Below are 25,302 nucleotides of genomic sequence, written 5' to 3'. Positions count from 1 at the left end.
TGCAGTCCAAATGGAAGCACTTTGAATTGGTAACACCCTAAGTGGATATTAAAAGCCACTTTCCATTTGTCCCCCTCCCTAATCCTGATTCGGTAATAAGCCTCTCTTAGATCCAGTTTTGAAAATATTTTCCCCTTGGATAGGTGGGCTAACAAGTTCCTTCATGAGGGGAAGGGGATACACGTTCTCTACACTTATAGTGTTCAAGTTTCTAAAGTCCACGCATAAGCACAAAGACCCATCTTTCTTTTCTTGGAATAACACTGGAGCAGCAATTTTTGGTTGTGTTGGTGTTGGTTCGATGAATCCCCTAACCAGGTTCTTATCTATGAAGATCCTCAATTCCTTGAGTTCTCTGGGGGACATGCTATACATCTTGGGCTTTGGTAGTTTAGTACCTGGGAGGATCTCAATGGCGCAGTCTGTGGGATGGTGGGGGGAAGAGCTCATTGGAACCCTATTCACTGAACACTAAATCCTTATATTCCCTGGGAACGCCCTGTGTTGGTGCGGCTCTCCCGACCACAGCTGTTTCTTTGTTCAGGTTTCCTCCAAGTTCCTCCCTTCGGCCATCTGGTCCGGTCACTCCCTATTGGAACTTTAGGGTCCCTGTTGCCAGTTTACTCTGGGGTTCCATTTCCTTAGCCAGGTAAGTCCCAGGACTAGTGGCCATTCCATTCCAGGTGCCACAATGAAAGTGAGTCTCTCATCATGAGTCCCCATTGCTATGTCCAAGGGTTCTGTGGCAAAAATGGTCGGTTCCCCCCCCGTGACTGACCCATCTAACTGGCAGAATGCGATGGGTTTTTTTTAGCTTCCACAAGCGTATACCCAATTTTCCCACCATGGTTGGGTTACTCAAACACTGGGTGCACCCTGAATCCAGGAGAGCTGAGATTTTCACTCTTCCCCACCCCCCAAGGGGACGAATAGTTTTAGTGGCAGAGAGAGTGGCTCAATTGTTTCACTTACCAGTGGGTCATCTTCAGGGTCACTCTTGGACGTGCCCAGTTCCTCCCCAGGTGATGCTGGACTTCCTTCCCCCAATTTTGCAAGGGGACGAAACTCTGTGGTTTCTCCACTTCTCAGTGCAGTGTCTTTTCCTTGGGGGGTTGTTTTCATGGGCTTTCCTCCAGACAGGCATTCTGGCTTTCGAGCTGAAGTTTTTGAATGACATTCAGCTGCACGGTGCCCCTCCTTCCCACATTTGAAGCAGGCAGATGATCCTGGTGCCAGAGGAGTTTGCAGCTTGGATGGCTCTCACTTCCCCTGGAGTGGGGATCTCTTCCAGGCTCTTTACCCTTGGTACTGGTTTCTGGTCATGTCAATCTCCACTTTTTCAGCCAGGAAGTATGAGTCGTGCAGGCAGACTGGGGCCCCTTGAGCCAGGCAGGCATGGTAGAGATTGTCATTCAGGCCGTCTTTGAACCAGCTCACTAGGATGTCTTCCGGCCAGTCCACTCTGCAGGCAAGGTCTCAGAACTTTTTTTTTTAAGTAGTTTTTATTGAATATAAATATTAAAAAAGACATACGTAACATATACACAACAAACATTTATACAACATATACACAAAAAGAGTGTAATTTCTTCTTAAGCATTTTTTCAGAGTGACGTTCTACAATTCTACTTATAATATATTCCTTCACCTCTCTTTAATCTAATAATATTTTTTATTATATATATATGTATCAATCGGTAATATATCCCCTATATTTTTTGTATATTTCTGATTTTTAACCAATTATACCAATTATTCCATATTTTATAATAGTCTGATTCTTCTCTTTCTTGTAATTCTTTGGTTAACCTATCCATTTCAGCGCATTCTAAAATTTTCCCTATTACTTCTGTTTCACTTGGTATTTTTTCTTGTTTCCAATTTCTTGCGTAGGTTATTCTTGCAGCAGTTAATATGTGAATTGTAAGATATTTGATATCCTTAGGTTATGATTTGTTAAAGATTCCTAATAAAAATGTTTCTGGTTCTTTTTCAATCTGTGTTTTTGTTATTTGTTCCAACCATTTTTTGATGTTAGACCAAAATTTCTTTGCTGCCGGGCACGTCCACCATAAATGATAGAAAGTCCCTTGTGCCTTTTTGCACTTCCAACAAATTGGGCTATTTTTAGGTTGTATTTTTGCCAATCTGGTTGGAGACATATGCCACCGATAAAACATTTTCAGTTGGTTTTCCTTGTATGCCATTGCTTTCGTTAACTTTAGGTTTACCTGCCAGAACTTTTCCCATTTTTCCAAAGGTATTGTGTGTTTGATGTTTTGGGCCCACTTAATCATCGTTTCTTTGACTGTCTCTTCTTCCAATTTATAGCGTAGAAGAAATTTATAAATTCTACTAATTAATTTATTTTCTGAATCTAATATAATTTTATCTATTTCTTGTTTTTGATTATAAATTTCATATGTTTTTATATGTTCTCTGTATTTGGATTGTATTTGAGTATAAGTCCACCAGTCTATTCCTCTGTGTAAATCTGTCTCCAATTGTTGTTTTGTCTTTAATTTGCCTTGATAGTCAATTATATCTTTATATCTAATTATTTTTGTCTTATCTGTTAAATTTGGGTGCCTAATTGATTCTGCCGGTGCTAGCTAATTTGGTATCTTCATATAATGTTGTTTTTTTTAATTTTAAGCCAAATTTGTAATAATGAGTTCCTTATTGTGTGTGTTTTAAAATATGAATGTGTTTTGTATTTCTCATCCCACATAAAGGAGTGCCAGCCAGTTTGAAGTTCGTGTCCCTCAATTGTTAAAATTCTAGAGTCCTTTAATTCTATCCAATCTTGGACCCACGATAGTACTGCTGCTTGGTAGTATATCTCCCAATCAGGGAGTGCAGCTCCTCCTCTATCTTTTGTATCCTGAAGCAGTTTAAATTTTATTCGTGGCCATATAAATTTAGATGTTATTTTATTCAGCTTTTCAAAAAACGGTTTATCTATTTTAATTGGAGTGACCTGAAACAAATATAAAAATTTAGGTAATATAGTCATTTTGATGGCCGAAATTCTTCCTAGGAATGAAATATGTAAATTTTTCCATTTTTCTAAGTCTTTCTTTGTTGTTTGTTCTAGTAATTTATCATAATAGTTTTCTTTAATTGCTGATGTTCTTGTAGATAAGCAGATTCCTAGATATTTTATTTTTTTTGTTGTTTGGATTTGTATATTATCTATCAAATCTTTTGTTTGGATTTCCGTAAGTTTTTTAACAATTAGCTTCGATTTACTTTTATTGATTTTTAGTCCGGCCACTTCTCCAAATTCTTCTATTTTTTGGAACAAATTAGGTATAGATTCCATAGGATTTTCTGTCAAAAACACTAAGTCATCCGCAAAGGCTTGAACTTTGTATTCTTCTCTATTGATCCTTAAACCTTCAATTCCTTGGTCTTCTCTAATTTTTTTCAACAGGATTTCCAATGATAGAATATATAGTAAGGGGGAAAGTGGACAGCCTTGTCTGACTCCTTTTGTTATATTAAATTTGTCTGTTATGTCATCATTCATAATTATCCTTGCTGATTGCTTGGTATAGATTTCTGCTATAATTTTCCCAAATTTTTCCCCAATTTGCATATTTTGTAGTTGTTCAATCATAAATTTCCAATTTTGGTTATCGAAGGCCTTTTGGGCATCAAGAAAAACCAACGCTGCCTGCTTCTCCGGGTGTGATTCATAATATTCTAGAGCATTAAGTATTATTCTCATGTTGTTCTTTATTTGGTGTCCCGGCAGAAATCCATTTTGGTCTGGGTGTATATATGTATTTAGTACTAATTTAATCCTTTCGGCCAAGATTGCTGCAAATATTTTGTAGTCGGCATTCAATAATGAAATAGGTCTATAATTTTGTATTAACTGGAGATCTGTATCTTCTTTTGGAATGATTGTTATTATGGCTTCTGTCCATGAATTTGGTATTTTGGCTTTCTCCATAGCTTCATTATATAATCGCAACATATTCTCTCCCAATACTTCTTGCATTGTTTTATATATTTCTACCGGTAGCCCGTCGGGTCCCGGTGTTTTATTGTTTTTTTGCTTTTTCAGTACTTCATCTAATTCTAATTTGGTTATTGGCCTATTGAGAGTAATTCTTTGTTCTTCTGTGATTTTTGGCATTCCTGATTTCCCTATGTACTGTTTTATTTTGTCTTCCTCTATTTTCCCCTGATTATATAGGTTCGCATAAAATTTCTTAATAATTTCTTTTTTGGCCTCTTTACTATGTTGAATTTCTCCTTTATCGTCTTTCAATTGGTATATCATTCTTTTTTTCTGTTCTTTTTTCAGTTTATAGGCTAGCCATCTGCCCGTTTTATTTACATGTTCGAGATAATTTTGTTTCGCCATTTTTATTTTTTGGGCTAGTTCTGTTTGGTTTCTCAAATTCAATTTATGCTTAATCATTTCCCATTCTTCTCTTATTGTTTTGTTCTGAGGCTTTTCCTGGAGTTTTTGTTCTATTTGTTTTAGGTCTTTCTCTAAATTATCTAATTGTTTTTTCTTCTGTTTATTCTTTTTCCTTGTATATGCTATTACTAGGCCCCTTATATATGCTTTTAAAGTATCCCATGTGTTTTGTAAAGAGGTTTCCTCTATTTTATTTATCTGAAAGAATATTTTTACTTCCTTTTCCAACATCAAATTAAATTCTTTTTCTTTACATAATCTTTGGTTCATTGTCCATCTCTTACGTCTTCTTTCCCCTTTCCAGTTTATGAATAGTGGATTGTGGTCTGCCCATTGGTTTGTGCCTATCTCAATTTTTTCTACTTCTATTTTGATATTTGGGGTCATCCATGCCATGTCCAGTCTTGACCAGGAGTTATGCGGATGGGAGTAAAAGGTGTATTGGGCCTCTTCTTCATGTGTTTCCCTCCATACGTCTGCCAAGTTTAGTTCTTCAGCCATAGTAAAGAATTCTTTTGGAAGTATTTCTTTTTTCTTTTGTTTTTTTTTCCCAGTTTTCCCAAGTCTCAGAACTTTTCAGTGTGTTCAGCTACCAGCCTTCACCCCTGTTTCACAGTTCTGATGCGATCACGAGCTTTGTGGTCTGCCAAGGGGTCTTCAAATCAGTGGTGGAAAGCCATCATTAATCGGTCAAAGTTACGCAGTTCACAGGCATCTGTGTTGTGGAGGGTCACCATCCAACAGGCAGCTACTCCTTCCAGGGCCAAGATGACAGCTTGCGCCCAAGAACCCTGGGTCTGGAAACTCCTCCCATACTCCTGCATGTATGTGAGGACATGTGCCAGGAAAAACCCCAGTTGCTGCGGGTTGCCATCATACTTCACTCCTGGGGGGGGTGTCTTCCTCTCAAGTTGTGGCACTCTGGGGTGGCCAGGGACAATTGCAAGGGCTGGTGCTGTGCAAGATGGGTTCATCTGGATGGCTGCTGCCCCCCCCCCCCACTGCTGCATCTGCTTGGCCTGCTGCTGCTGGATCTGGAGCAGCAGTCCCGACCTCATTGACTGCTGCTGCTGCCTCACCACTTTTCTGGTGTCGATCTAATTCCCCCCTGGTTCTGAGGTTTTCAAGAGCCTCCATTACGAACTGCATAATGTTTCTCTTAACTAGGCGGTCATCTCCACCCAGTTTTTCGATCAGTTCTTCCTGGTTAGAAAGGGCTTCCAGCTCATGTTTCCAGCCCGGTTGTCAACTGCCCCGGGTGAGGGTGACTCCTCGGGTTCCTCTGTCCCAGTTGTCCTTCTTCCCCACTCTGATTGATCATCTGGGCTTCATGGGGGTCCCCAAGTCGGCTTTGATGTCTTCAATGGGGAACAGATGGCCCTCCCCCTTTACATATTCCCCAAAGGTAAATCAAAGCACGGGGCAGATAGATGCTAGAGCTAGAGATAAACTAAGAAGTTGCAGGATATGTAGGAAACAGGAAGAGGGAAATAAGTGAATAAATGATCCAGGCTCCCGTCCCCACAGGAATGGCAGTATCACGATAGGGATCTGACACTCCCTTTTTAGGTTCATATCATCCCCGCAACTGCTGAACAAACCGTGGGAGTCAGGGGAGGAAGGCATCCTCTGTCAAGGAGGGAGAAAATTCTAAAAGCTGTTGGCTTCCTCCTTTCACCTGCAGATCCCTCTCCAAAGAGTTATGAATGCTATATTTATCTGGTGGAGGAGTAGAGGCAAAGTTACTCACTGAAGTTGTCTGCTTATTCATTGTGTAGTCTTCCCTTTTCTGCTGCTTTCAAAGGCTTGGTTAAAATCTATTGCAGAGTGTCTCTTCTTTCTTTTCCCCATTACTTAAATTATAACTGGAGTAGAAAGCTGGAGTAAAAGGCTGACCTCTCAAGTGGTACAATTTAAAAATTAATTTAAAAGTAGAAAAAGTACTAAAAGAGTAAAAATAGAGAGTAAAAAAGAGCAAAGCTCAAAGCTGCTGCTCACCATCGCCATCTTGGAGTTTTTTATATTTTTGAACTAGATTGGATTATCTTTGAATGCCACTCTGCTATTATGGTGTTATTACTATTATTATTTGTTGGTTTTAATTGTATTTTGGTTACCCAGACTCACAACTGTAAGATGGATAGCTTTGTAACTTGGCATATTAAATAAATACATTAATTCTAGAGAATCTACGGGGAGAAATAGGGAAGCTCAGCATGTTCTTTTTGCAAATGTTGATCAAGATTTTTGGGACATTTTCTTAGGATGATCATGAAAGAGAAATCGGTGGGGTCCATACCTGTATGGAAAAGCGCTGGCTTGGATTGGTTCGGATACCATTTACAACAGTATATTTTCAAGGAAGAGTAAGTGCTGAAGAAAGCGTTTTTACACACAAGCATTCATATAAATAGCTTACTGCAGCATTCTTGAATATTAATGCTTAAGGAGCACTGGTGGTGCTGTAGTTAAAATGCAGCATTGCAGGCTAACTCTTCCCACATCCTGGAGTTCAATTCTGATGGGCTTGAGGTTGATTCAGCCTTCCATCCTTCAAAGGTCAGTAAAATGAGGATCCAGATTTTTGGGGTCAATATGCTGACACTGTAGACCGCTCAGAGAGTGCTATAAAGCACCATGGGGAAGTATATAAGTCTTAAGTGCTACTGCTATTGTTATTTTTATTCAAGACTCTTTGTTTCTCTCCATCTAGATTGATGGCACATTTAAGATTGATACTCCTCCCGTTCTTCTTGGCTACAGCAAAGTGAAAAATGTGGAAAATGACAGAAAATATGATTCCATGCAGCATCTGAGTGATGGTTCCTACCTTTCCTTGTTCATTACAATTGAACCTCAACTCATTCCTGGAGAATCAATTCAAGAAAGGGTAAACCTGGACAAGTTTTATTTCTGGGCATAATTTGGACATTTAGGAAGGGGTTTGCCTCCGTTTTCATAAAATCCACAAATAGCAAGTAAATGGGACTCCAATTGAACAGGTATGCACCTTTCTTGGGAGTGCAATTTATCTTTGGCATGCTCATTTTTCTTTCCGAGGAAGTGTTGCACAACATACCTGTACAATTATTGTAAGTTTTTACCATTCAAAAGGAGCCATTATGTTCCTGCAGCCTATAAGGTCTTCCAAGTGAAGGTAGTCCCATAGTTTCTCTATTACTCCAAAAATTGCTCTCTACAAAACTCAATACTATCAAAACCAACCAAAATAAGTTTATTAGAGCCATTTTGATGGTTCCAAATAGTATTAAAAATGCCATTTTACAAATATAAACAGACATAGTTTCAATGCTAGAGTATGGTTTATTCTTACCTTCTGACTAAAGTTAATTTTATTCCCTATAGGTTTGGGCCCATCACTATTTACAGATCATTTTAAATCATTGTAGCTTTAAAAAGCGCTAGATAAAATTGAGTTGCTGCGCTGGTCTATAGAAAGTCTGTGCACATTAGGCTTTGATAGTGCTAGAACTGCCCTTAAATAACAAATCTGGGATTTAGATCTCCAAATAAGCCTATATAATGTGTCACATCCTAATATTTATCATATGCTTCCAAAATGATCCATTCTCACCACATATTTATCATCCATTCCAATTTTATAATTATAATTATAATTATAATTTACAGGCTTTTGTAAGGCCTTCACATTAATCAGGTTGGATACTATGCCTCAGCAGTCCTTGGATGTTTTAAGGGTACTTCAATGCATCTTCAGTTATTTCCAAGTGATGATGGTCCAACAGAAACTCTAGGCCGAATGGTGTTATTGTCAGCCTCCGTTCTTTCATTGCTTACTTGCTCGTCTGCCATAAAAAGGGGGCAGGGGGGAGCTCTTGGGATTCTTGACGGGGGGAAGCGAGCTGGAGGAAAAAGAAAGTAATTCTTTGCTGCAGTGTTTTCTTTGAAGCTGATAACGTCTCAAGGTCAACGGTTGTGGCATAGCAAGAGGATGACACTGCCAGACGTTTGCTTCCACGTGACCCCTGGAGAACCTGTGGATTGGATGATTTACGCTGGACAGTTGGGGGGGATGCTTTCTATATGTGATTTTCGCGCCTTTGCTTCAGACCTTGCTTTTCTTTGACTGCATTCAGTTCTTATCCAGTAAAAGTTACCTTTATGAAAATGGAGTTGGGGTTTTTCTTTCTTGGTTAATGAAGGCCGTCCTGACATTAAGCAAGGTCTGCTTTTAACAGCCATCCCGGAAAACTACCGAGGGGGCTGAACAAGCAATGTCTGATCAAGACAGTGACCAGGACCAGATGGGAGCTGCCAGTTCAACAGCTTTGTCATTCCACCTGGGGGGGTGGGGGGGGAGCCTCGGACTGGATGGCAAATTTAAGGCTGGAAGAAGAACCGGAGCAAGCCAGATGGTCGGTGGGAGTGGGGAGGCTACCGGAGTTGGAAAAGACACCCCCCCCCCCCCGGAGTAACAAGCACCAGACCCCGAAAGGGAGAATCTGCCTGGATGCAGGAGCAAAAAGAAAGCCTCCTGGTCACACATGCCCTGCAACTTCTGAAGGAAGCTGAGGAGAGCCGTAGAAGCCGGGAGAGGTATGTTTATCCTGCTGAGAAAGGGGGGGGACCACTCCAGGGATGAACCAGAGGCTGCTGCTTGTGGGGAAGAGAGAGAGCAAGCTGGGGAGGGAACTTCTCAAGCCTCTGGAATTTAAGCGGGAGAGGCAGCAGTCCAGGGGGCCCGGCAATGCAGGCACCACCCCGGAGGCAAAGAAAGCCAAAAATTCCCCCCATATCAGAAAAGTTCAGAGGAGATCTGAAGACATTGGGATTTTTCCTGACCCAAGTGTGGAACCATATGCAGGATTGGGGAGAGGACTTCCTCTCAGATGCCGCACGAGTGAGGTGCGTTACCAAAGCCCTAGTGGGAGTAGCAGCTGAATGGATGGTGGGACTCCACAATAATAACTCCCCCTTGCTGAGAAATTATTATCAATTTATGAGAGCCCTCAGAGTGTGTTTTGAGGACCCTTAGCTGAGCGAAAAGTGAGAATCAGAATGAAGGGCATTCACCAGGGCCGGAAATCGGTGGCGGAATACACCCAAGAGTTCCGCGAGTTGGCACCCTACATGAGAGGGTGGTCAGAAGTAACCCTACTAGAGAATTATAAAGATGGGCTGAATGAGGATGTCTACAAAGATTGCTGTTCATGGGGGGTCCCTGAAGATCTGCAGAGCTGGTACCTGGTAGCAGCGGATGTGGAGATCGACCTGGCCCGAAGCTGGCTCTGTGGCGCTCTTGGGCTCAGCCACCCCCCTTATTCCACAAGGGGGCGCCAAAGGCAGTAGTGGGGAAGACAGGGCCCAAGCCAAAATCCTCCGCATGTTTCAAATGTGGGAAGGAGGGGCACCAAGCCGTTGAGTGTTTCTCCAAACCAGCGCCCAAGGCGACCTTTGCTGGAAGAAAGAAGGCTGACAAAGCTTACGCAAAAGCCTGCAAGACCGCCCTGAAAGGAGAAGTTGTTGAGTTCACTCCCCTGAAACAGGGTGAGTTGGGAACTCCGACCGCCACTGACGACAGCGAGACCGACATCGAATCCGATGATGACCTGATGAGTCACAATGGGGGCCCCATGACCATCCCAGTAGAACTAAGGGTACCATCCACTGGGGCCCACGGCCAGATGCCAGCCTTCCTAGACTCCGGATGCACCAGGTGTGTAATTAGCCCAGACGTGGTTGAAAAGATGGGTCTAAGACTAAAAGCGATGAAAAGGCCCATCGCATTCTGTCAGCTAGACGGATCGGTGGCAGGAGGTGGCCCAGCCAATTTTGTGACCAAGCCAATCGAGATGCAAATGGGGGATCACCTAGAGACTCTTTGTTTTATAGTGGCCCTGGGCATGGAATGGCCCCTCATACTTGGACTGCCTTGGCTCCGTAAATGGAATCCACGCATAAACTGGAGAACAGGAGTTTTGCACATTCGCTCCAAAAACCCAGGGAAGGAAGGGGAGGAACCCCATTTGGTGGACGGAGTGGAAAATGAGGGGGCAGCAACGGCGACAAACCATATTGCGGGGGAGAAAAAGATTCCAAAGGATTATTGGGACCTCCAGGAGGTGTTCAGAGAGAAGGCCTCAGATGTGCTGTCCCCCCACCAGCCCACAGACTGTACCATTGAAATACTCCCTGGAGTAAAACTTCCTAAGCCAAAAATCTACCCCATGACCCCCCGGGAGCTGGGGGAACTACGAGACTTTATTGACAAAAACTTAAAACGGGGTTTTATCCAACCAGCTAGGCCAAGGGTGGCAGCGCCAGTACTTTTCCGGGAAAAGAAGGATGAGTCCTTTCGCTTGGTGGTTGACTACAAAAACCTTAACGCCATTTGCGTAGAAAATGTCTACCCCCTGCCGCTCATGAAGGACATGCTAGCCTACTTAGGCAAGGGGAAAATTTTCACCAAACTGGACTTGCGGGAGGTCTACTATAGAGTTCGCATTAAGGAAGGGGATGAATGGAAAACGGCTTTTAACTGCCCGCTGGGATGTTTCCAGTTTCGGGTGCTCCCTTTCGGACTGCCAGGAGCCCCTGCTGTGTTCATGCAACTAATTAATGAAGTACTGCATGAACACCTGTACAAGGGAGTACTGGTCTACCTGGATGACATTCTTATCTACACTGATAACATGGACGACCATATACAGTTGGTGAGAACCATCCTGAAAAAACTTAGGACTGCTGAACTGTATGCCAAACTATCCAAGTGCGAATTCCAACAAAACAAAATTGATTATCCCTAGATAATCAATATCCCTAGATAATAGATATCCCTAGTACCGCATTTCACATGAGGGAATAGAGATGGATCTGGAGAAGGTCCGGGCAGTTTTGGAATGGGCCCCACCACGCACCCACAAACAACTACAGAGCTTCCTGGGATTTGCTAACTTCTATAGACAGTTCATCCCCTTGTTCGCCAAAATTGCATTACCAATTACAAATCTTCTGAAAACAAAAGGAGAATTGAAATCAAAGCCCTCCCGGCCCCCCGAATGGACTATGGATTGTCAGGTGGCGTTTGAGAAACTAAAATGGTTATTTGCTGCCGAACTGGTCCTTAAACATCCAGACATGGAAGCCCCTTTTGTTGTACAGGCTGACGCCAGTGATGTAGCAGTAGGGGCAGTGTTACTACAAGCGAATGCAGAAGGAAAGCTGCAACCCTGTGCCCATACCTCTCGGAAGCTGACGGAGACCGAGAGGAGATGGGCCATATGGGAGAAGGAGGCTTTTGTGGTTTGTTGGGCACTGCTGACATGGAGACAATTCCTTGAAGGAGCTAAGCACCCATTTGAGGTGTGGACTGACCACAAAAACTTAGAAGCTTTAAAGACACCACGTAAACTGTCCCCAAAACAAGTCCTCTAGGCTCAACACTTCAAATGATTTAATTTCTCCCTGCGCTACCTTCCTGGTGGGAACAACTTCATGGCGGATGTCCTTTCTAGACTGCCACAATACAGTAGTGTTAAGCAGGAGGTGATTCGTCCAATTATCCCCTCAATACAACTGGCGACACCAGTAGTTACTAGAGCCCAGGTGAAAGCAGATCCCACTTTGTCGGATGACTTGACTAAGCAGCTACAAGAAGCTCTAAAGACCGACGAGTGGTTTCTGGCCCATTCAAATGAGTGTACACTTCGGGAAGGGCATGTTTGGGTGGGAGCCAAGCTGTATGTTCCCGCCAGTCTGAGAGTGACAGTTTTACAGCACGCCCATGATGCCAAAGTTGCTGGGCATTTTGGGTTTGTGAAAACGCTACATCTAGTTAAGCAGCAATTCTGGTGGCCCACACTCAAGAAGGACATAGACAGATATGTGGCCAGTTGTCCCATGTGTGCTTCGGCCAAGAGGCCTCCTGGAAAGCCACCTGGACTGCTTCAAAGAGTTGCCAGACCGGGTGCCCCATGGAAGGAAATCTCCATGGATTTTATTGTAGAATTGCCCGAAAGTGGGGGGAACACAGTTATTTGGGTGGTTACTGATTTGTTTTCCAAACAAATGCATTTCATCCCATGTTCCAAGATTCCTTCTGCACAAACACTTGCAAAAATGTTTGTCCAACATGTTTACAGGTTACATGGTGCTCCAGAATGTATAATTTTGGATAGAGGAGTTCAATTTACCTCCCATTTTTGGAAAGAGTTCCTAGGGTTGATAGGCTCCGCCCAAGGGTTAAGCTCCAGCCACCATCCCCAGACAAATGGGGCTTGTGAAAGAACCAATTCCATATTAGAACAATATCTGAGATGGTACATAAATTATCAGCAAGATAACTGGGCAGATTTACTGCCGTTCGCAGAAGTGGCCTATAATAACTCCATACATAGCAGCACAGGTTTTACCCCTTTCAAAGTGGCCTCCGGCCAAGATTTTGTGCCCATTCCAGAGTTGCCTCAGGAGAATCCACAAATATCTTCCTTGGTTGATTGGATTGAACAGTTACGGGGCACTTGGTCAGTAAATTGTAAGGCACTGGATGAAGCACATCAGGCGCATAAAGCCCAAGCTGATAAGAAGAGGGTTCAACCATGGACTTATAAAGTGGGTGATATGGTTTACCTTTCCACCAAATACCTGCAAACTACCCAAAAGTCTAAGAAGCTTGGACCCAAGTATGTGGGTCCTTTTCCGGTAGTTCGGATCATTAACCCAGTCACAGTACAATTGGAGCTATCAAAAAAATTGAGACAAATTCATCTGATGTTTCATGTAAGTTTGTTAAAACCGGAGCATTCATCCCCTTTGCGTCCAGATCAAGAACCTCCTCCTGTCCCCATACTGATTGAAGGGGAACAGCATTTTGAGATCAAAGAGATCTTAGACTCCAGAAAGCATCGTGGTAAGGTGCAGTACTTGGTGGCCTGGAAACATTTCCCATTATCTAAGGCTGAATGGGTGAATAAGCGAGATGTTCGTGTTCCAAAGAAAGTGCAATTGTTTCACTCCAAATATCCTGATAAACCTTAATCTGTTTTATATCTTGCTCTATTTGTGTGATCATCTGTTTTTATGTCATTTTTTTTTTCTTGTAGGAATAATGTCTCTTCTGCAGGGGGGCCGAATGTTAGCCTCCGCTCTTTCATTGCTTACTTGCTCGGCTGCCATGAAATGGGGGGAGGGGGGATTCTTGAGGGGGAGAAGCGAGCTGGAGGAAAAAGAAAGTAATTCTTTGCTGCAGTGTTTTCTTTGAAGCTGATAACGTCTCAAGGTCAGTGGTCATGGCATAGCAAGAGGATGACACTGCCAGACGTTTGCTCCCACGTGACCCCTGGAGAACCTGTGGATTGGATGATTTACGCTGGACAGTTGGGGGGAGATGCTTTCTATATGTGATTTTCGTGCCTTTGCTTCAGACCTTGCTTTTCTTTGACTGCATTCAGTTCTTATCCAGTAAAAGTTACCTTTCTCTATGAAAATGGAGTCGGGGTTTTTCTTTCTTGGATAATGAAAGGAGGCCATCCTTACAGTTATACTGTTCTCTATATAAGGACTCTAGGACCTTACTCCTGTCATGAAGAAATTTCCAGGTAGAGCAGCAGTCCCCAACCTTTCCAACTTGATGGCTCAGCCCGGGCATGTGTTTGTGAGTGGCAGGTGCATGTGTGCATGCACAACTCTATTGATACGGGTGCACATGTCCTCCACTCATGTGAATGGACCTTCGCACATGAGCGGATGGCACCTGTGTTTGCACACAAAGCTCAATTTGCACAAGCAGAGGGTGATTGTGCTTGTACGTGAAGTTCATGCGAATAGAACTTCGCACATGAGCACCCTTCATGCGTTAGCACAAGCAACCTCCACTTAAGCTCTCTCCACTCACGTGAATGGAGCTTAAAGCATGAGTGCAAGCATCACCAGCTCATGTGCAAAGCTCCATTTGTGCAAGTGGAGGGCACATGCACCCACCACTCACATCAATGGAGCTATGCACACGTGCATGCTGCCACTCACACCTCCCTGTGCCGGGCTGGGCTGCCAAGGTGGAAATAATGGAGTCTGCTGCTCTACCTGGAAATTTCTTCATGACAGAATATATAAGGGTCTGCCTAGAGTCCTTATATAGAGAACAGTATAACAGCATATGGCCTAGAATTGCTATTGGACCATCGTCACTTGGAAATAACTGAAGATGCAACTATAGATGCTGAACCATAAAATGATAAGATGAGAATAAAGTTGGGGATTTGGGAGAGTGAAGCAATGTTTTCATAAGTTCAAGGTCCACACTGCTGGCAGAGGGAAGGCAAGGCCTGTTTTGGGATGGGCATTCAATATACCTCTCCAGAGAATAAAGTTTTTTGCTTCTTGGAATTCCTGCATAAATTTAGGAAAAAACAAGCCAAAGTAACAGTTTTGAATTGCATAGCTATCTTTCTCTTTCTTTATGTACCTATCTCTATTTCTGTATCATTCCCGTTTGGAAGCAAAAGTACGTGTTGGAATTCTTGTGCTATTAACTTTAACTTCTTCCTTAACCCATCCTTTTAATCAGAACTTGCTCCATGAAAATTCATGTCCAGGTCCAATTACTGTTATGGACTTCTCTTGATGGTTTGATTTCAGAAATTTCAGAATTTTGAAGGATTTCTTTGAAACAAAGATTACATAACTCTTTCTTGAGAGTGAGTTTAGTCATCTACATTCAGTAGAGATGGGCAGATTTTTCTTTTCTCTGATGACGTCTTGCTCGAAAGCTGACTGCTTTTTCTAATAATCACAATTCCTTCTTACTTCTGGAAAAACAATAATTATAGTCAAACATTCCCCTTATTATTTTAATAGCTTAGTTTTTATATTCTTTCACATGATTCTGCGCCATTGCATTGCGTTCATATCTTCCCCCCCACCCCTTTCTTGCTGGCCTTCTTGAATCTGTGCAGATGAATGAAATGTTGAAGAAGGTAAATGATGTTTAAATTAAAAAAAAAAAATAACACGGCTTGCTTAGAACTGTGCATTTGGTTTGCTGTGCATTTGTTTCCTTGTACACTTAAAATTAGTGTTTATACAGTACAAAATATGTGTCTGGTTATTTTGACAATAGTAATGTAGAGCATCATTCTTGTTACAAGATGTAGGAACCATCAAAAACTCTCAAGACACACTTTATTTCTAAGCTGGTGTGTTCGGTGCTGAGACAGAGTACGGAATTGGGATTATTTAATATACTGTGGAGATCAAGTATACTGATATATCCACAGTGTTTACTATTACTGTTACAACTATTGCTGTGACAACTATTATTATATAACTGCACTATTTTCTGAATTTACAGAGAAGAGAAAAAGGGAAGGGGAAAATGAATCAAAAGAGAAATAGGAAATTGAAGACATACAAACAAGTGAAAGAGTTAAATAAGAGAGAAATATATTGTGAATTAGATATATAGAAGAGTCAAACCTTTGTGTGTTTATTTGGTAATGAATTGTAGATGAAAATGTGTGTTTCAGTGCCCCATGTTTTATTAACAGTGGAAAATGTCTCTCAATTAAGACAAGCTCCCTGGCATTTGGCACAGGATAGTTGTGCAATTCCAGAAAAAGATGCACCTACTTTAAAGAGTCATGGTCAGGTACTAACTCTAGTGAGGTCCTTGGCTGAAGTTTCATTGAATCAAAGTATCCTTTGAATATCCTCCTGGTGCCTTTCTTCCATCCATAACAAGAAATATCATTTTTATCCAAAGCATTAATCTCGACAGGAGTGGTCTGTGGCTATGATCATATGAGCTATTTAGGTTTTATGCATTAGTTGCAACATTAAAAAAAAAAAAACTGGATTTTTTTTTCTTTAAGCTTGACACTCAAGAAGATGAGAAGCTTCTTCAAGCAGCTGAAAGATACAAAGCTAAATGTGCCTTGAAATTTCCAGATCGCCAATGCCTGATCACTGTAATTGACATCAGTGGAAAAACTCTCTTTGTTACAAGATTCATCAGAGCGCTCAACCCCCCAGAAGAGCTCCTACGAGTTTATCCAGACAGTCCACAGCAAACCTCCGTGCGTATTTTTATTCTCTGAGGAACTTACATCTGTGATATGCAAACCAAGATTTAATTCTTTGCTTCAATAAAAGAGAATATTTGTAGCTCAGGATTGAAATAAGGGGTTTTTGGTGCTCTCTGAGCGTGGTTATTTTCTTGCAGACATTTCATTTCCTAAACTAGGTAACATCATCAGTGCTAGTGTTTAGGTAATGAAACATCTACAATAAAATAACTAATCTCAGAGAGCACCAAGGACTCCTCAATTCTTTGTTTTGCTAACATTAAATCTCAATGGGTCTGCTTCATGGCATTCTGAGAAGTGGACCAGTCAGCCCAAGGACACTGACCTGACTTGGTGCAGCCAAATTGAATTATTTTGGACCAATCTGGAAGAAAGCCTGATCTAGCCTGCAACAAGCCCAGTAGAAACCAGTAGAAACCACGAGCGACCCACCATTTCTAAAGAGAGGATAAAGTCTTGTGTTTATAATAACAATAACAGCTTTGGCCTCAGGCTAATGAGAGGATTTTGCTTTCTCTTTTTTGTACATAGGAATTAGTTGCCCGATATGTAGCCCTGATTCCTTTCTTACCTGATACAGTATCATTTGCTGGAATTTGTGATCTGTGGAGTACCTCTGATGTAAGTTAAAAGCTTCAGATGTCTAGACTGCACCATGAGGCTGTCAAACTCATGGTGCATGGGCCGAATGCGTCACACACTGGCCACACCCACACCCAGTTTAGCAAAAGGGAAAAAAGTCCCTATACATTCCATGATGATGTGAGTTTGACACCCGTAGTCTAGAACTATGTGTTTATAATCAAAGGAAGTTCTTTTGTAATTGTTTATGCCAAAACAATAGGGATGTGTATGGAATAATTAAAGTTGCTCGGGGTTGTGATGTTATTAACAATGCTCTTCTGCATTGGATTACATAAATCAGTGGAAAAACTGTATTGCTGCATAGTATGACCTTTTAGGATCCATGGAAATTGAAATCACATCAAAGGCTTTCTTCAGGCAGGCACCATCCGCTTTCAATTTTAGTGTTCCAGTTTGGTCTAGAAATCCCTAACTATCCTTCCTTAATCATGCTGCAGTAAGTTAAATTATTGTATAAAAGGATGTTATGCATTTGTTAAGAATATTTATTTTCTGATTGTGTAGTTCTAAGTTGAACCACTTTAAATGAAAATAAGATATGGCTGTTTTCATTACACAGCTGGAGGCTGAAGTAGTAGCAGTTTATAGCTGCCCTTTCATAATTCTACCTCCTTAAGTGGAATTTAAATATTCAAAATATTCAGTGATACAAAATAGTTCTTAACAGCATCATTTGTTTGCTCACACTTGTTAGCAGTTCCTTGATCTTTTGGCTGGAGACGAAGAAGAACATGCTGTGCTATTGTGTAATTATTTTCTTGCTCTTGGCAAAAAGGCCTGGCTTCTAATTGGGAATGCTGTCCCGGAGGTAAGGCGTTTGTGCTTTGCATTTCAATAAAACTTCCTTGCATGAGATAACATCCTACCTCACCAGTCATGGTCCATACTGATTTTAGAAGCAGACAAAAACCCTGGTTCAGAGATTATCCCCCTGTAACAGTGAGCAGGTTGTCCCAGAGTTTCCAAAACAAAATTTTCCTTCTATGCTGCTGAACTGGGTTATTATTTCCTTCTATACTGCTGAACTGGATTATACATTCTTCCATTGGCTCATTAGAGGAGTTCAGTTTACACTGAAATAACTGAACATCACCTGAAAGAGCCAGTCTTCTATTCTCCACTTTAGCTAATTTAGAATTTGTGTCTTAAGCACTAATAGGCAAATAGTAGAAGGGAAAGGGGAAATTGTAAATAATTTTATTTTTCCCACCAGGGACCAACAGCTTATGTGCTAACTTGGGAACAAAACCAGTATATGATTTGGAATCCAAGTCGTGGGCATTTTTATGGACAATATGATGCTTTCTGTCCATTGAAAAGGGTCAGCTGTTTGATTTCTGCAGACAATGTAAGTGAACTATCCCCTAGCTGCCCTGCTAGCACAGCTGAGCAGTTCCTGTCAGCTACCTGGGCTCACTACCAGATGGTTTGCCTGCACATAGGTTTCTTTTCGTCTTGCACCAGGAGATGTTGTTGAGGATACCTAGAATTTAATCCACATGCAAAAGATGTTCTCTGGATCTTGCCAAGCAGATTCTTGACAAATACCTTGTGCATCCAGTGTATGATGAGCTTGTCAGCCTGGCTCCAACTGGCATAAAATTTATTTACAGCCATATGAAGAGTAGGTGCCTTCTTTCTCCCACCCCAGAAGGTTGGTGCCAGTTCTCTTCCAAGTGAGTCAGTTGAAAGCAGAAGCAAGGGCTGTAGTTGCCTTCTGTTCAAGAGCCAGAATCAACTGAGCAGCTGTGCAAAATGAGGGCAAGTGACATCATGACTTGTGCAAATCAACAGGCACAAGCAAATTTCATTTTTTCATCATTTTCTGGAGCTACAATGTATTCTACCAGACTCTTTTATGATGACAATGCAGAGTGTGTGTAATACTATGTTTCCCTGAAAATAAAACCTAGACTTATTTTCTTTTGGGCTTGAAAATAAGCATTCGGGCTTATTTTCAGGGAAGTCTTATTTTTTTAAGTGCAGGAGGCAGTGAGCATGGGGACTGGTGGGAGTGAGAGCACAGCTACTGTTGGCCCCGCCCTCTCCATCCCAGTGCCTGCTTACCCGTGGCTGCAATGGGCCAAGCTCTCGGCTGGCCCAGCTACTGCTGGGACACTTCTTGGCCATGGCACCTCATGGGGGCTCTTCGCCCTCCTGGTAGGGCAGATGGAGGCCGGGGCATGTCGAGAGCTTGGCCCTGATTGAGGCAAGCAGACAGTGGGACAGAGAGGGCAGGGCTGGTGGTAGCTGCCGAAACACTTTTTGCCCAGAGGGAAACAAAGCTTCGTCTGCTTGCAAAGGGGACTCTTTGAAACAGAGCTAATCACTCCTTTTCAAATGATCACTTTTGCAAGCACACGAAGCTTTGAGTCTCTGTCATTCTCCATCTGGGTGAAAAGTGTTTAGTCACCTATTAGGTGCTTGGGACAGAGCCATTTGCTTTGAGAAATGATGGAGACTCAAAGCTTTATGTGCTTGCAAAAGGGACGGTTTGAAACTGAGCTATTAGTGCAGCAGAGCCAGACAGAAGCAGAGGAGTGCGCAGCAGAGCCAGACAGAAACAGCAGAGCCAGACAGGAAGAATGCGCAACAGAGCCAGACAGAGGCAGAGGAGATCCCAACTTACTACCGACCCTGTCCCACTGCCTCACGGCTTGCCTGTGGCCGCACTGACCAAAAACCCACACAGGGTGTCGGAATCGCCTGCTTCCCCCATCCCCCATGCCTCTACTTGCTGCCGGTGCTGCCACACAAGCCTCCCGTGAGTCAGGCAGCTGCACACACATCTGGATCACCTGTCTTCTCTCCCCTGCCTCTGCCTCCATGCTTGGAATTAATGACATTTGCATTGTGCCAAGGGGCTGCCAGATACCTTCGACCCCCACATGCTCACCTCTTGTGCTGGCCACGCTCATCCCCCAGGCTTATTTTTGTGATAGAGGTTAGGCCCACCCCCCCAAAATCAGGCTAGGGCTTGTTTTTGGGGTGACGGGTGAAATCTGACCGGTTCAGACCGGTTTGGGCAAACTGGTAGCGGACATTTGGTCTGGGTTGCCGAACTGGTAGCAGACATTTAGCCTGGGTTGCCAAACTAGTAGCAACCTCTTACTGGCCATGCCCCTGAATCAGTTGCCCGGTTGCTGCTCGCTCGCCCCGCCCAGTCTCTGCTTTCCATTGTCCCAGCCTGCCTCCCCTACTCTCTTCCCCGCAGCCCTGCCATGCTTCCCTCTGGTCTTCCCAGCATCCCCGTGGCCAACTTGTGAGGGCAGGCAAGCGGAAGACCGCTTGGAAGGCCGGCAAGCATGTCGAAGCCACCGAGCCACAGCGAAGGGAGCTAGCAGCCTACTCCCTCCCCCGCAGCCCTGCCATGCTTGCCTGCCTTCCACGCAGCCTTCCCGATGGTCTCCCACGCCCACTTGCCTTCCAAGGTTGGCATCAAGCCCGGCCTGGCCAGTGGGTGGGAGGCCAGCCCTTGGTGGAGACGCAGCCACTGTGCTGGGGCTGAGAGGGGCGGCGGTGGTGTTCCGGGAGGGCAGGCGGATATCTTCGGCAGGCAGATGCTTTGGGAGGGCAGGCAGAAGGCAGGCAGATGCCAAAAAAATACACCAGCGGAGGATCTAGAAGGTAAGGCCAACACTCGCTGTGGAGGGGGGAGACCTGCTGCACTCGGCCAAGGAGCCACCTCAGGGGGACATGGCGAGGCTCGCTTGCCTTTTGGCCTGGTGCGCTCCGCTTCCATGGGGCCTTTGGCTGTCTGCCGCCCGCTTGTCTTACCCTCCACCTCGGGTCCTGCTGCCCACATCCAGCCCATGACCAGGGACGTGCCGTTTCTGGGCCAGGCTGCCTGTCCTCCCGGAGCACTTTATTCCTTCTCCTGACGCTGAAAGAAAGAAAAAGAGAGAAAGAAAGAAAGAGAAAGAGAAAAAGAATGAGGAAGAAAGAGGAAGGGAGAGAGAGAGAGAGACAAGAAAGAAAGAAAGAAAGAAAAAGAAAGAAAGAAAGAAAGAAAGAAAGAAAGAAAGAAAGAAAGAAAGAAAGAAAGAAAGAAAGAAAGACATGACTACAATTGAGGCCAAAATTTTGGTTGCTAAGCAAGAGCATTGTTAAGTGAGTTTCACCACATTTTACAAGTTGGCCATGCCCACCCGGTCACATGACCACAAAGCCACGCCCACCAAGCCACACCCACAGAACCGGTAGGGAATTTTTTTTGGAGTTCACCACTGTGGGTTGGGTCTTATTTTCGGGGAAACACAGAATGTTTAAGCTTGGATCTGGAGAGCTTCCGAATGTCTGTTGATTTCAATTGAATTTCCTCCCCCCTTATTGGCCACATCCTGCCACTGTGTCAGAGGTTCAAATTAAAGTCAGAAAGAACCCTCCATATCACCCCTATCTGGGTGAAGGTAAAAGAAACCTCAATAGCTTTGTGGATTCATTCCAGATCAATTAGTCCTGAATTACTACTGCATAACAGAGATAATACTTAAAGAAGTTTTTTCCCTCTTAGGTTTGGTTTAATATTCAACAGTATGATTCTCCACCAAGAATAAATTTTGATGTCAATAAAACCAAATTTTGGAAACCTTTCTTTTCTAGAAGTTTACCATTCCCTGGTCTCTCCAGTGTTCAGGTAAAGGAATTTTTATTCTGATATTATTAGAACTGTTGAGAAATGTATCCTGCCCTTTTCTTAGAAGTTCAGATTAAGGTATTTTATTAGGAAGAGGGGAATCTTTCTTAATTTTATCCCCTTAATAGCAATTCTGTAAAGTGGGTTGGTATGAGAGCTCCTTCAACCCTGCATAGTCCTCTCTCTATATATTATAGCATGGACATATCAATTTCCATTGTACAAGTAGTCCTTGTTTACTGACAGGGTGTTCAGCGACAGTTCTAAAATGCAGCAATGTTGAAAAGAGATTTATAACTAGTCCTGAAGTTGTGGTTGTTGCAGCATCTTCACTATCATATGATCAGCATTTGGCCATTTGGCAACCAGTGTGCATTTATGTTGGTTGTAGTGTCCTGTGATCATTTGTGACCTTCCCCAAAAACACAAGCAAAGTCAATAGGGAAGCTAGCAGGAAGTTGCAGATCAGTCACATGACATTCCGCTTGATGGCCATGGATGATTTGCTCAGCGACTGCAATGGAACTGATATCCTAAGTCAGGTATCATGTGACATTCCACTTTATGATCATATCACTTGGCAACAGAGTTGCTGGTTCCAATTGTGATCCGTAAGCAAGGTCTACCTATATCTGAAATTGCTGAAAGGGAATAATATAAATAAATAGTTTTAGTATTTTAGTAAATACTATTTGCTTTGCTGATTGTGTTGTAGCGCGGGAATAACGAGAGGCACAAGCAAGCTAGTGACAACAGCTCTTTAATTCAGGGTGAGACTTCAGCAAAGCAACACAGGCAACAGTCCTCTTTATATACTTTTCAGAGGCAACCATGGGCCAATCAGAATTCACTGAACATTTGAATTTTCCGCACAAAATAGATATATAGATAACACCCCTCCACTCCCAGAAGGCACTTAACCTATCTATTTACATATTTACATACAAAATCACGCAGGTGACCAGGGCGTGTCTTAGTCCTGGTTGACCTGTGCAGTTCAGTTGTTGGCGAGGCGTCGAGCCAGTCGGAGGGACCTCCCGTCTCTCCCGTCTCCGCCAATGGAACCTCCTGGGTTTCTCCGGAGGTGTGGCTATCCCCGGCTGGGAGTGTCGACTCTCTGGGGCGGCGCTGGAACTCTGAGTTGCCAGATAAGTATTCCGGCTTACTCGGGCTTGAGGTAGCTGTGTCAGGAAGACCTTGATAGTTAGGATTTACAGTAATTGGATTTTCGTTTTGTAAACGTTTACTCAATTGATCTATATGCCTCCTCCAAATTTTACCATGCCCTATATCAACTGTGTATGACTTTGGACCTGAAATTCCTACGATGGTTCCCTCTACCCACAAGGGCCCATTAGTGTAGTTTTTGGCAAATACTGGTGTTCCCACTTGGAATTGCCTTAGTCCTCCCCCTTCCCCCTTGAAGTTATCGGGGGAGTAATTGGGGTGCAATCGATCGAGAATGCACCTTAGCTTTCGGCCCATTAAGAGCTCGGCTGGGCTGCGGCCCGAGGTTGGGCACGGGGTGGCGTGCTGTACAGCTAAGAACTCATCTATTCTAGCCTGCCAGTCCCCTGCATCGAGCCAGGACAGAGCTTCTTTGGCCGTTCTCACAAATCTCTCTGCAAGGCCATTCGAAGCCGGATGAAAAGGAGCGGATAATGCATGTCTTATCCCTAACTCGGCTAGATAGCCCTCAAATTGAGTTGCCGTGAATTGGGGCCCATTGTCAGAAACCAGGGTGTCCGGTAACCTGTGTGTTACAAACAGTTTTCTGAGTACTTTGATTACGGCCTCAGAAGTGGTAGATGGCATTAGGGCAATCTCGAGCCACTTAGAATATGCATCTACAATGATTAAGAAGTACTGGCCATGGAATGGGCCAGCGAAATCGATGTGAATCCTCCCCCATGGTCCCTTTGGTTTTTCCCAGTCCTGAACGGGAGCTATAGGGGGATCTGGGCGGGATTCCTGGCAGGGCCTGCACTTCCCCACCCACTCAGTGACGTCTTGGTCGAGATGTGGCTACCACACATAGCTACGAGCTAGGCCTTTCATGCGAACAATACCAGGGTGTCCCCCGTGCAGCATTTTTAGGACCCTGTGCCTTAACCGTGATGGAATGACCACCCTGTCTCCCCACAATAAGCAACCCCCCAACATTGACAGTTCATTTTTCTTGTTAAAATACAATTGAAAATCACCATTGTCCACCTTGGGAGGCCAACCCCGCATCACCCAGCCCATCACAGTGTGATCTGTCCCCGTACCCACACACACACTAACACAGCCAGTCGAGGGTTAAGGAAACACTTTGGAACGCACCCAGGTCTTATCTCCCACTTGGCAGCGATAGACACACCGTCTGCCAAGTGACTTTATTTTCAAAGTAAAACAGAAAGATAAATACTCAAGAGTCCAAATGTCCGACACTTTAAATCTTTCTCTCAGCAGTTCCGGACGAGGCTTTAGTGACTATCCAAGGTTTGCTTTGTTCGTCACAAGGATCCTTGACCACCACCCTCTATTATATAGTCTCTGGGGTGTGGTCCAGTGACTCAGTTCTAATCCCTAGCACGCCTCCTAAGCTGCTGCAAACGTTTATCACGCCTTCGGAGGCGTGCGTCCAGGAATGATGTTTCTTCATCACTCTGATCCGAACCAGCTGTCTCCTCTCCCTCGTCCAGCACTTGAGACAATGCCAGAGGGGAGGGGCCTGGAGAGGGAGGCCTGGCTGACTCCTCTTCCTCATGCTCGGAGCTTTCTTCCTCCAATGGGACAGGCTCAGAGGGCGGGGCCACAACACTATCCCCCACCGCAGGGCGCTTCCCCCGGGTCTGACGGTCGGGATGGGGTCGGGACGGGAACTGTTCGTGGAAAGCCCACACCAGGTCAGGGGCCTGAACGGCAGACGCGTCCACCCAGGTGAAATCCTCGGGCCCGTACCCCTTCCAGGCGATGAGGTATTGGAAGCGCCCCTTCAGCCAACGGGAGTCCCGGATACTGTCCACCTCGTACGTCGAGGCGTCGTCCTCGTCGGCTGCGGCTGGGGGGGCAGGCGGCGGCGGAGAAGGCTCGTGGGGGCCTCAGGGACCAGGAGGGACCGATGAAAAACAGGGTGGAGCCGCATGGAGCGGGGTAGAGTCAACCGGTAAGCCACCGGATTGATGACCGCCTCGATAGGGAAGGGACCGATAAAGCGTTGGGCCAGTTTCCTCACCGGCCGGTCCATGGGGAGGTGTTTCGTGGACAACCACACCCGATCTCCTACTTCCAGCGGTGGTGTCGCCCGGTGGGCGCGATCGGCGAACCGTTTATAATCCTCTTTCGCCCGGATCAGCTGCCGCCGCACCAGTTGCTGCACCGCCTGCAGCTCCAAGAGGAAGTCCCGGGTCTCGGGAACAGGGGAGTCCATGATGGTCAACGGGAAAAGCCGTGGATGGTATCCGACGTTGGCATGGAACGGGGTCATCTGGGTGGAGGTGTGTTGGGAGTTATTAAAAGCGAACTCCACCAGGGGA

General features: G+C 44.2%; 1 protein-coding gene across 1 annotated transcript in view; it reads left to right on the top strand.

The window, feature by feature from the left end:
- Positions 1–25,302, top strand: part of CC2D2A (coiled-coil and C2 domain containing 2A) — a 270,839-nt gene that overhangs the window by 192,224 nt on the left and 53,313 nt on the right. Inside the window, exons 25-31 of the mRNA XM_070948913.1 lie at positions 6,703–6,804; positions 7,152–7,328; positions 16,288–16,491; positions 17,032–17,121; positions 17,840–17,953; positions 18,359–18,493; positions 21,659–21,781. Coding sequence (XP_070805014.1) covers positions 6,703–6,804; positions 7,152–7,328; positions 16,288–16,491; positions 17,032–17,121; positions 17,840–17,953; positions 18,359–18,493; positions 21,659–21,781 — 945 coding nt within the window. The remainder of the gene's footprint in view (positions 1–6,702; positions 6,805–7,151; positions 7,329–16,287; positions 16,492–17,031; positions 17,122–17,839; positions 17,954–18,358; positions 18,494–21,658; positions 21,782–25,302) is intronic.

This window comes from Pituophis catenifer, unplaced genomic scaffold (assembly GCF_029215685.1).
Source record: "Pituophis catenifer annectens isolate HBS135680 unplaced genomic scaffold, rPitCat1.0.hap2 SCAF_8, whole genome shotgun sequence".
NCBI classification, from domain to species: domain Eukaryota; kingdom Metazoa; phylum Chordata; class Lepidosauria; order Squamata; family Colubridae; genus Pituophis; species Pituophis catenifer.
Note: the sequence above shows the minus strand (reverse complement) of the source record. Positions and strands in the feature narration are given on the sequence as shown.